Below are 11,272 nucleotides of genomic sequence, written 5' to 3' on the forward strand. Positions count from 1 at the left end.
TGCAATATTATTTCCTATTCAAAACCAAAGTACATTTTTGTTTGTGAGAGCAGGCAATTACTTCATGGCTTTCTTGACAGTTTAATCGTTGATGCTATGACGTTGCAGGTCCCCGATGTGACTGGGGATACCAGTCCTGTGTGGTCGGATTTACTGCAAGCTGCAAACACTGTGCGCTACGATTCCAAGTGGCGAGGGCTATATTGATCATTGCCGCTATGGTTATGAATTTTGGGGGCAAAATATTGCACCGTAGCCTACGGCCGGTGCCTACCCTCACTGCATTGACTCAACGCAGAAAGGTGTGATCAGGACAACCGCAGTGAGCAGCTCGTAAAAGCCGTTTCTTTCGGCGGCAATGTCCGTATACGAGCATGTGGGGTGTCCTCATTAAGATCAGCCCTAAATTTAGGACTCAGTGCCAAACAAGCCAAATTTGAATATACGCGACGATTGTGCACCAGACCTGTGACAATACTTCTGTCTTCATTTCTAGTCCAAGAGTCCTCGAAGAAGGCGGGAAGCAGCGCTCTTCTCCTCGTTTACTCAGCAGCAAGTGTCAGAGTTCAAGGAGGGTTTCGCCATCATGGATGCCGACCGCGACGGCATCCTCAACAAAGCAGACATCAGAAACTCATTTGACATCATCGGCAAGATCATCTCAGAAAAAGGAACTGGACGAGATGCTTAACGATGCTCCTGGTCCCATCAGCTTCACCATGTTCGTCACATGTTTGCCGAGCGGCAGTCAGGGCCCACTGACGAAGACGAGGTCATCATTAAGGCTTTCAAGGCCTTCGACAGGGGCGACGGTAAGATAGATTCAGAGCCGTTCCGCGGCCAGCTCATGTCCTTTGGCGACAAGATGAAAGGGAAGGAGGTCGACGACGTCATTGGCGGAGATGGAGTTCGACGAGGAGAATAACATCGAGCGGACCCGCTGATTGAGATGATAGTCGGCAAGACGGAGGAAAGAACGCCGAGGGACAGGGCGAGGCGCCCGCCGAGTAGAACCCGGTACGTCGGCCCCTCACTATCGGCACCCGGATCGTCAACCCTTCACCCGGTATGTCACGTCTTTACCCCCGGTACGTCGGCCCTTCAACCCGGTACGTCAATCTTCACCCGGTGCCAGTCCTTTACCCCCGATACATAGGCCCCTTCACCCGGTATGTCAGTCCTTCACCCGTACGTCAGCTTTCACCCGGTATGGCCAGTCCCTCACCTGGTACGTCGTCCCTCACCCGGTGTGTTAGCCCCTCACCCGGTATGTCAGTCCTTCACCCGGTACGTCAGTCCTTCACCCGGTGCGTCAGTCCTTCACTCGGTATGCCAATCCTTCACCCGGTACGTCAGTCCTTCACCCGATACGACAGCCTTTCACCCGGTATGCCAGTCCCTCACCTGGTACGTCAGTCCTTCACCCGGTGTGTTAGTCCCTCACCCGGTATGTCAGTCCTTCACCCGGTACGTCGGCCCTCCATCCGGTAGTTCTGCCCATCACCCGGTACGTCAGTCCTTCACCCGGTATGTCAGTCCTTTACTCGGTATGTCAGTCCTTCATCCGGCACGTCGGACCTGCACCTGACGCGTCCGTCTCTTTCGGTATGTCTGTCTCACGCGTCCAGTCATCCCATCCGCTACTCATGTGTGACCCGTAAACCTGACTATTCAAGCCGCATACCTAACTGGGCACGCGAATGGCTGGCTGGCGCGCTCAGCAGGCCTGTGACCTATGGCTGGCGCGCTCAGCAGGCCTGTGACCTATGGCTGGCGCGCTCAGCAGGCCTGTGACCTATGGCTGGCGCGCTCAGCAGGCTTGTGACCTTCCTATGGCTGGCGCGCTCAGCAGGCCTATGACCTTCTATGCGCTGCGCGATGCGTTGGCCCGAGTATTACGTGTCCACGTGACTCTTGGCCGTGTTGCGCTGACCACCTCGGCCCTTTGAAGACTAAAGTGAATCGCGTTCCATCCCACGTACAGTGGTCTTGACCTAGGGCTGACTGGTTACAGGATCGTCACCGTGACCTTTCATCTTTCCAAGCAACCCACTGACCCGAACACAGCTGTTCCGGGACCTGGGACTCGACCGGGTCGAATAGTGGCGCCGCGGCGCGGGAACCGCGGGAACCAGGTGCTCGGGCGCCCGCGGGCCCTGCCGCCGCCGCGCCCCGTCCCCTGCCTTTGGCCCGCGCGCGGCGCGAACACAAGTTCCGTGCGCCGCGAAGGGGGCGCGCGTCTCTCATCCCTGTGCCGGCGCCCGCTGGCGTCTCTGCTGGTCCGAGCGACAGTCGTGATGTCCTCGCGGCGCTCCAATAAACTCCGGGCCGACCTGAGCGCGTCTTGTCCTCGGCCCGCGGCGCACCGGCTCTGCGACCGGCCCGCCGGCAGCACGGCGCCGGGCCGGCCGCATGCCTGGCAGCGGCGTCGCAGATAGCGCCACGGGGACGCGACGGCCCGGTCGGCGCGCGCAAAAATAGCGCGCGCCCGCCGACCCAGGACGGGGACGATGAGGACAGGCCTGTTCGCGCGAGACCGGCCGCCCTGACGGGCTTCAAGCGCGCCGGCGGACGAGGGGAGGCCGGCTCGGCTCTCCGCGCCTCCGCCGGGCGCCAGTCTGCCCTGAGCTGGGGTAGCGGGCGGACGGCCACCGGTACCGGACGACCGTGAAGGTAGCGGACGTGACCGCTCGGCTGTCCTGCTGGTGGTCACACAAGCTCCAGCCTCACAAGGCCACCCTAAACGCCTGTGCCCAAAAACGTGGTGCAGGGATAGCTAAACGCAGCTTCAGCCGGAGAACTTGACTTTTCATGATTGTATGAAATTTGTATGAAAATCACGTCCGTAACAACTTTTCTCGGTTCACTTCGTGCTGAAATCATGTCAATGTTCACATGACGTCACCCGAGCAGATATCAACACGCTATCCAAATTAGGCGCCCAACATCCCATAGGATCAGATGATAATGGGAAGCGTTCAACTAGACAAAATAAAACAGCGGTGTCTGGGAACTCGCAGTAACAAAAACTATGAGTTGGTGCAACGGCGCTGCGGCGGAACGAGCAGTTACCAAGTACGCATTGCCGAAGAGATCAACACTCAGATAACTATCCGTGACACAAAAACAGCGCTGGCCTCCCATAAACCAGGGCCAACAAAGAGGTTCGCCGACGGCTTCCGTAGCTCAAGCAATCAGGCACACGGCAACACAATCCGCATTGCAATCGGGAAGAACGTTTCAGCCACCGCATCTTGGAAACCGATATGAAGCGTTCTGCCCCACGACCTGCACGTTGCTGGCCCCAGTGGATGTAACAAACATGGCACATGCGCATCGCATGGCACATAACGACTGTGTAGAACATATATACATATAGCTCGCTTCATAAAAAAATATTTTAAGCGTTAACAACTAATAATGAGTGGAACATTTTTACCACAGTGTTAAGTAGCTGAAACACTCCAGTAAAAAAGATCGCGTAGAGATATTACGCCCGGTCGGTTCGGTCAGTTCTGTCTGGCGTACAGCCTCGAAAACGACCTGTTTGTATGTTTCGCGAATGTAACGCTGTTAACAGAACAATGACCTACAAATTGTTCTCATTCGTACTCCCTGCTTTCCGTCCCACGAAACGCGCACCCATGCACAACAGCCTGGCCCAGTGTGCTAGGCTGCGCATCTGACTGCGCGGAGACATAACAGGCATGACAGCATAACCTTAACATCGTATCGCACTGTAGCAGACCACAGGAGCAAGACGCTCTGGCGGCGGGTGCCGCGTCACAACATTCGTCACCCCAGCACAGTACGGGGACGAGCGAGACCTGTGGCCGCGGCAAGCCTTCGCGTAGAACCGGATAAAAGCGATCATCAATTCGCGAAAGCGTCAAAACACACACTCCCGCGTACAACTGCATACTTACTGGCCCCCATGATACTGGCCGAAGGTTACATTTGCGCGCATAAATAGCGTTGCAGCACGTTCCTGTACTGGTCTTGGACCACATCTCCGTAGTGGAGGTGGTCGCGGCAATTCCAGAGAGGCGATTCCTTTGGTTGCCGGCGCCACGCCTCGTCCAGCCGACACCTCACGATGTAGTTGGCGACAGGTGGCAGCACCGACGACCACAGGCGCACGGAGGGCGCCACCTGCTCCCTGCGGCAGGGCACAAGGGACATAAGTGGTGGTGGTGACCGACTGGTGGAAATCGAACCCCACGTCGCCAGCCATGGACAAAGTGCACACTGGGACACATTAAGGTAACTCCTGTTCTTAACACGGAACACGCAGCTGTGCACAAAGCGCACGCAAGTGCATGCACTGACCGCTTTTCACACCTAAGTCCCGTGCCCCGACCGCTTCCAGCTCGAGCCGACATCACGTGCACCGCCGCCGTCGTGACCGTTGCGCCAGGTCAGACGAACGCCGGAGGCGGACCGGCCCCAGCCGCCCTGTTCGCCACTGGGCCGCTCGGCCGGCCGGCCGGCGACACTCACACAGCCGGTCGGTGATGAGCGCGTTGTAAATGAGGTGGGCGAAGTTGACGGAAGAGGCGATGTCCATCATGTGCTCGTAGTTCTCCGGCTCGCTGAGCTTCCAGAAGACGCGCACGCCCACGGCCGCCAGCTGCTGCAGCACGGCCGCCGCCTGGTGGCCACAGCACGGATGTCACACGGCCGGCAGCGGCCGATGCCGGCGATCCAGCCTGCTCCTCCGGCACACCCACAGCCACGCGTGTCAGGAGCCCGCCAAGAACAGCTGCGGATGCCAGTGATGTTGTTCAGAACATAACGATTTCGAAAGCACATTGCCTGCCTTGAAAAAACAGTAATGAAAACAACAGATGGCGTGACAGAGCAGCCAGGCATTGCGTTACAAAGACCAGCCAGAGCAGCCCCCTTCTGTGGCTGAGCGCCGCCGCATACCCGCTCGATGCCGGCCACCTCGGCCAGCAGGCAGGCGTCGAACGACGGCTGGGGTGTGGTGAGCACGTGCGTGCCCAGGCTGAGCACCAGCACGTGGGGACAGGAGGCCGGTCGGGCCCGGCACTCCGTCAGCATCGTCCGCAGCACGTCCAGCAGCGCATCGTCCGCCAGCCGACTCCAGAAAGAAGCGCTGCCGGACACGCACGGCCGGCGGTCAGGAGGCCGGTGGCGGGGCGACAGCAGCGCTGATCAGCCAAGGCCGAAGCTGGCGCCGCTGCTCACACTCAGGACAGGTCAAACGCGCAGGGATCATAGCGCGGCACAGCTGTGACAGCGGTCATACACCAAGTCCGTAACACGGTTAATTTTTCAACCCACTTGCCGTCACACACAGGACATTTTAGCATCATGTCTTGCTTCGTTTGTGAAGTACGACACCATCCCGGAGGTCTACTTTACACTGCCCGACATTTGCTTTCTTCTCTGTGCTGCTTTGCAGATTGAGAGTGACACCAGAAAACACCAGCGTTCGGTCAGCACATGCATGACGCTGCAGAAGGCATGTAAGGTTCACAAAAAGCTTTCCAATGCGTAAAACGATAACGCCTTTTCCAAGTCAAAGGTGCCAAGCGCGGGGAACTTTGCACGCTCTGGGAGACAGCGCAGGCTGACCTCGTCCACATCACGCCAGTAAAGGCTTTGATAATGTGAGACCGCGGGGTGAGACGTTCCGACCCGTCGGTGGCTCACAATCTCGGCGTGACAGACCAAACAGCCGATCGCATACGTCATGACGCCCAAACATTCCCACAATTACCTCAATGCGGATACCAAAACGGCTAGCGCATGAGCACCAGGAGAAGAGGCTCCATTTGGCGCGGCAAGGCCTACAAAGTTACCAACAAGAGGGAGATCGATTTGTTGAATGAATTGCTGTCGTAGACGCGCTGATTTGCGCTGTTAAATCCAGAGACTAAGTGGCCGTCGATGCGGCGAAGCACGCAGCCACACCACCTCACTAAACGGTCACGTGGCGGCACCCTGCGAACAACAGTACTCACGCCATACCTTGGAACCACACGAGGGACGTGACATTAGCTCTCCCAGCTGCCCCAGATCCCGCTGCCACAGGCCAGTCGTGCGTAACCACCCCGAGCAAGCATCTCCAGGCGGCCATCACCAAAAACCGTCCACGGAAGACGGGCGGCCGAATCATCACCGCGACAATGCTCCACCCCATCACGCCGCTGTTGGGACGGAGTGTAGCTGACGACGGCATCGAGCTGGTGAAGCGCCCACGGTACTGCCCGCGCCTCGGCCCGCGTTGCCCCTGGTTCTTCACTCGAATAATGCACCACTGTTGCGGCCACTGCGACGTTGACGCGTGGTCCGCACTGGGGTCGGCAGTATTTCGGTATGACGCCTCCCCCCCCCCCCCCCCCCAACAGTCTCGGTGAAAGCCATGGAACATCTCGTACACTTCCGCGAGCGCCGCACTAAAAAGGAAAAACGTTGGTAAATGGGCTATCCTATGGATGACGAGTATATGCCAACCAATGGCCAGTCAGTCGCTAGCGGAACTTACTGTTGAAATGCACTGGCATTTGCACCAGATTTCCGATCGAAAGTACGGTAACGGCATCACTAGAATGAAGAGCTCTGGAGCCCTGCAAGAGTACTTTAGACTATCGTGTGGGCACAAACGACCACACTGAACACCAGGGGTGACGTCGACGGGACCAGAGCTGGTAAACGTTGCCCTCGATGGCACGTGACACACGGAGACGCCCGGGAGTCCTTAGTCTCGGCCGAGCCATCCGGCACGCGCGGCCAGTCCACGTCTCCCACCAGCACGCACCAGGTCAACGAGAGGCGAGCTGGCGCGGTAGTGGCACCAGTCGGTGCGGTTCTTGTACACGAAGTGTGTGAGGCAGTCGGTGCCGTTGCGTGTGTGGGCGGGCAGCCGCCAGCGCCGGCGCAGGTGGCTGTAGAGGCCGCGGCTGCGCGAGTCGCCCACCAGCGCCAGGTGCAGCCGGCGCCCGAGCGCGCGCCCCAGCCGCGCCAGGCAGGCGGCCGTCTCCGGCGCCGAGGCGTTGTGAGGGAAGTCGCCGAGCGCGCCGGCCGGCCAGGCGGCCGCCGGCCGCTCCAGCTGACAGTGGCCCGTCATGGTGAGGGCCGTCGGCGGCGGCGGCCGAGACAGCTCGACCGGACCTGCCGGCAGGGTCACCACTCAGGCTCCCGCTGGTGACAGCAGGGTCATCACTCAGGCTCCGGGTGGTGACGGCAGGGTCACCACTCAGGCTCCCGCTGGTGACAGCAGGGTCATCACTCAGGCGCCCGGTGGTGACGGCAGGGTCACCACTCAGGCTCCGGGTGGTGACGGCAGGATCACCACTCAGGCGCCCGGTGGTGACGGCAGGGTTACCACTAAGGCTCCCGGTGGTGACGGGCGTGCGGCTCGACCCACTGCCAGTCGGTGACAGACGGTGAAACTCGGCCACTGAGAACTTTGACCATTTTTGTTTGTAAAAATGCGCTTTGGCTCAATGAGTGTGAACAAACAAGATGTTTATACAGTCTCAGCATGACAATAGGCAAGCAAACCTGATGGCCTACAAGCATTCCATGTATTGGACACCTGCAACAAATGCAGGCACAATCACCCACATGTAGAGTTGAACTCACTTGATGGTAGTCCAGCATGTTGAGAGTTTGATGCATAGTGCTCACTTTGGCTTGATACCATAGCATGCAAGAATAAACTACAACTCAACAGCACTCCTACCATTGATGATGATATAACTACTGACAAAAGCCACACAAAGAGCCTCTTCCACTTTTTGGTGGCACACAGATAAGGCTGCAGGGGTTCTTTTGTAAACTGGACCTTCATGACTTGCGGATATCTGCCGGACACAACACACTGCAGTGGGAAGAGCAAATCTGCTCACACAAGTTTGCACAGCCTGCACTGGCACGGTTTTAACACTCTGCTTCATTTGAACATTTCCTTTGAACAAAACATTTCTCAACCTTTATTTCCAAACAGAACCATTTTGTCAAAATTATTGTCCACACAGATACTTCATGTTAGTTGCAAATATGTGAAGCACCACACAGTTGAGCGCCATACATGTGTAAGACGAGCTCAGCTTGCAAATGACCTTCCAACAGCTGACTTCACAGTAATTTTGTCCCGCCCCTGACTGATGTTCCTAATTCAGTAGTTTCATTTTCAGCAACTTAAATGGATGCAATGATTCACCAGCTATTTGTGGAAGGCTATAAGCCGTAATTAGTTCATGTAAGGTGCGGAGAAGCTTGCTACCCCCTGTCTTGGGTCTCCGAAATAGTAGCAAAAAGAACAGAGTACAAGGGGCGCATTGTGCTTGGAGAATAACACCATTAAACTTGATACACAAAGACAATGATGATCAAAACTAAATATCAAACAAATCATGGGCAGTCAGACATATTGGTCACCAATTTTGTGTAAATGTCAGAAATACCAGGAGCACCTCCACCTAACTTGGTACCTGCACAAATAAAAGACAAAGGAACAGTATTTTTCACAATCATCTTTAGAGAGCTCGATCACTTCACAGTGGGGCAGCCACGTTCCCGTCGTCAGTCAAAGGGCGTCCTGCACAGTAAGAGTGGCTTATGGCTCTCTACGACGTTCGACCTGAACTTAACATGCTGGCAGGTTCCAGCAGCCACAGGGGACCGTCGGGAGCCACGTGCACCGCCAGGAATAACAAATGAGGAGCTTCGCGTTATGCGGTTGGGGCAGAGAACACGCCGGGCTGATCCTTCCACGGCACCGATGTGCTCAGCGGACCACCACCTCACGGAGTGGCAGCGTGCCAGGATGAGGGCCAGACACTGGCAGAATGGCAGTGTACTGGGATGAAGGGTCAGACACTGGCAGAGTGGCAGTGTATGGGGATGAGGGGCCAAACACTGGCAGAGTGGCAGTGTATGGGGATGAGGGGCCAGACACTGGCAGAGTGGCAGTGTACTGGGATGAGGGGCCAAACACTGTCGGAGTGGCAGTGTATGGGAATGAGGGGCCAGACACTGGTGGAGTGGCAGTGTTTGGGGATGAGGGGCCAGACACTGGCAGAGTGGCAGTGCACTGGGATGAGGGACCAGATGCTGGAGGAACACTTATCGCTACCACAGACTGTGTTCCAGAGAAGGCACCCAGAAGAGGAAGGACTCTAGGCTGGTCTCACATCGGTGTCCAATACCATTTCGGGCAGATTTGCCCAGCTCCAGTATCAGTCTTGGGACTGCAGCTGGATCCCCACAAGGTGGGAGCGATCAGGCAAGCATCTGTTGGTTCTGCAACGACTCACTTCTTGGTTTCTTCGACACAAGCATGAAAATTGCGGTAATTTCGGTGCGGGCAGGACTTACTACCCAACTACTGAACTACTAACTACTGCCGCGCTGTTCGGTTGTCGCCAGTACAAATCAACGGCAGTGACGTCTGGGTCAGCAGCCCTGTGGCAACTTATCATCATCGGCCTGATGGAATACCTCGCCCAACGCCGATGGGTCGGAGAAGTCGGCACGGCCTTGTGGCCTTGAGCTTGATGACAAAGAGCACTGAGTTTGCAACAACTCCCAACAAGACAAACTGGATGCATGGCACTGGATAAGCTTGCACACTGTCATGGACTTTCAGAATCACTTTGGGGAGTCTCTTCAGATGGACGGGCCTATGGAATTCAACAACGGTGCCGTGGCAGTGTTCACAAGGTCACTGGGTATCATGTAAAGCTTAAGAGTGTCATCCATCTATAGTTGAGCAGGCATTCAGCAGCCAACTCAAGCCTGGGTACCACTCATAGGTGGCACAGCCAGACAAGCATTCTTCAGACCAAGCTACCACCATGCAGCTTGAAGGGCCCGATACTGGCAGAGCTTCTGACTTCAAAGCATACCAGGCTGGCTCCTCACTTCAAAGCCATATCCAAAGTCAAGTCAGTAACTGACTTGACCAACTGTTGCTTAAAATAAGCCCAAGTTGAAGCCAAAACTGCTGGTTTTGGAGGTCAGAACTGCAAAGCTGAATCCAAAGGCAGTGGCCCTGAACATGAACACATGAACTTGAGCTCTGCTCTGCTCTGAACAGCCCCGAACTTAAGAAATGTCAAACCAGAAACAACTCATCCATCTGTAATCAAACATCATAAACATCATACCACTTTCCTAGTGTGATTAAAGGGTTAAGATACAGGATGAAATATTTTGAAATACCATCCTTGCCATGTCTTTGTGCAAATGCAATATTTCAGACAGTAATGCCTCTGGCCATTGCCATGTTAATTGGCTTTGAGAACAGATGACTGGTTTCAGCTTTCAGCCATACATGTTTTGCACCCTTTAACAGTTGTGTGATATACTGAGGTGGCAGAACAGAAAATACCACTTTTTATGAGTAAAGTTGCAATTATGATGAAATAATTATCATGAAAAAGCCATAGGTAAAAGCTCACATTCAAAGTTTGCAAAGGTGTAAATACTGCATGTAGCACAAGCCCTGATCCTAGAAATCCATCTGTTCAAAAGGTTCAGATGAAATATTTTTAGAAATATGGGTCAGATGAGACCAACCAGCAAAGATAACACAATCATAAATGGTGCCTGTCACAATACCAACCACTTCCCCCTCCAAAAAATATGGTAAGTGTAAAGGGAATCATGCTAGGGAATGAAGAAGTTTAAACTGAAGGGGGAATTTTGGTACAAGTGGGAATAGTCCAATTATATCTCTGCTTAGGGCTGAGAAGAGGAGGGACCCTAGTCTGGAGAGAGATACAGTGTGGCAGGCGTGGTAAAAAAGATTGGTTTCTCTGCGCTGAACATACAGCTATGCAGCGGTTCGATCCTTACCACGCAGCCTAGCAAGAAAGTACTAAACAGCAAATGAAGTCTATCTACCTCAGCTGTGTGAGCAGATCACAAAAGATGGGAAGGGACACAAAATACTGGTGATAAATAGCTGGAGGCCACCGACAGCTTGGCTTGAATGCAATGCGACCTTACTCATTTACCGACATAAATCCAGTGACACCATGTAGAGTCAGCGAGATGATTGCAATCCGGCGCTATAATTCATTCGGCTCATCTGTACCTTGTTACCTACAATGGTGCGCAATATTTGGGGCCGGACCGCCGATTTGACCAGCAGACATAGCGTCGCCTTTGAAGCCAAATAGAGATATAGATAGAGATATATTTTTAGAGAGTCGTCAAACTTCGGAATATTTTTCTGATGCCTGTTTCTATCGATGAAATATCTTTTAAAAATTAACTATATACTCAATTCTGC

General features: G+C 54.8%; 2 protein-coding genes and 1 pseudogene across 4 annotated transcripts; 1 reads left to right on the forward strand and 2 right to left on the reverse strand.

Moving 5' to 3' along the window:
* Positions 1-358: 358 nt before the first annotated feature.
* Positions 359-925, forward strand: LOC119095872 (myosin regulatory light chain 2-like; annotated as a pseudogene).
* A 2,577-nt stretch (positions 926-3,502) lies between these two features.
* LOC119095789 (uncharacterized) lies at positions 3,503-5,995 on the reverse strand. Its single transcript, XM_037218648.1, has 4 exons — positions 5,991-5,995; positions 4,930-5,119; positions 4,503-4,651; positions 3,503-4,159 (listed from the first exon to the last, which is right to left on the reverse strand). Exons 1-4 carry the CDS (start codon positions 5,993-5,995, stop codon positions 3,952-3,954), a joined length of 552 nt encoding a protein of 183 aa, XP_037074543.1. The 3' UTR covers positions 3,503-3,951.
* A 461-nt stretch (positions 5,996-6,456) lies between these two features.
* LOC119095854 (uncharacterized) lies at positions 6,457-11,136 on the reverse strand. 3 transcript variants are annotated; one of them, XM_037218726.1, is made up of 3 exons: positions 11,087-11,136; positions 7,615-7,835; positions 6,457-7,140 (listed from the first exon to the last, which is right to left on the reverse strand). In XM_037218726.1, exons 2-3 carry the CDS (start codon positions 7,820-7,822, stop codon positions 6,728-6,730), a joined length of 621 nt encoding a protein of 206 aa, XP_037074621.1. In that variant the 5' UTR covers positions 7,823-7,835; positions 11,087-11,136; the 3' UTR covers positions 6,457-6,727. The 3 variants fall into 3 exon arrangements, with proteins under 3 accessions (XP_037074621.1, XP_037074604.1, XP_037074612.1); XM_037218709.1 differs by lacking the exon at positions 11,087-11,136 and adding an exon at positions 10,995-11,059; XM_037218717.1 differs by lacking the exon at positions 11,087-11,136 and adding an exon at positions 10,882-10,988.
* Between the last annotated feature and the right edge of the window lie 136 nt (positions 11,137-11,272).

Source organism: Pollicipes pollicipes, unplaced genomic scaffold (assembly GCF_011947565.3).
Source record: "Pollicipes pollicipes isolate AB1234 unplaced genomic scaffold, Ppol_2.1 Scaffold_1781;HRSCAF=2082_pilon_pilon_pilon, whole genome shotgun sequence".
Classification (NCBI taxonomy): domain Eukaryota; kingdom Metazoa; phylum Arthropoda; class Thecostraca; order Pollicipedomorpha; family Pollicipedidae; genus Pollicipes; species Pollicipes pollicipes.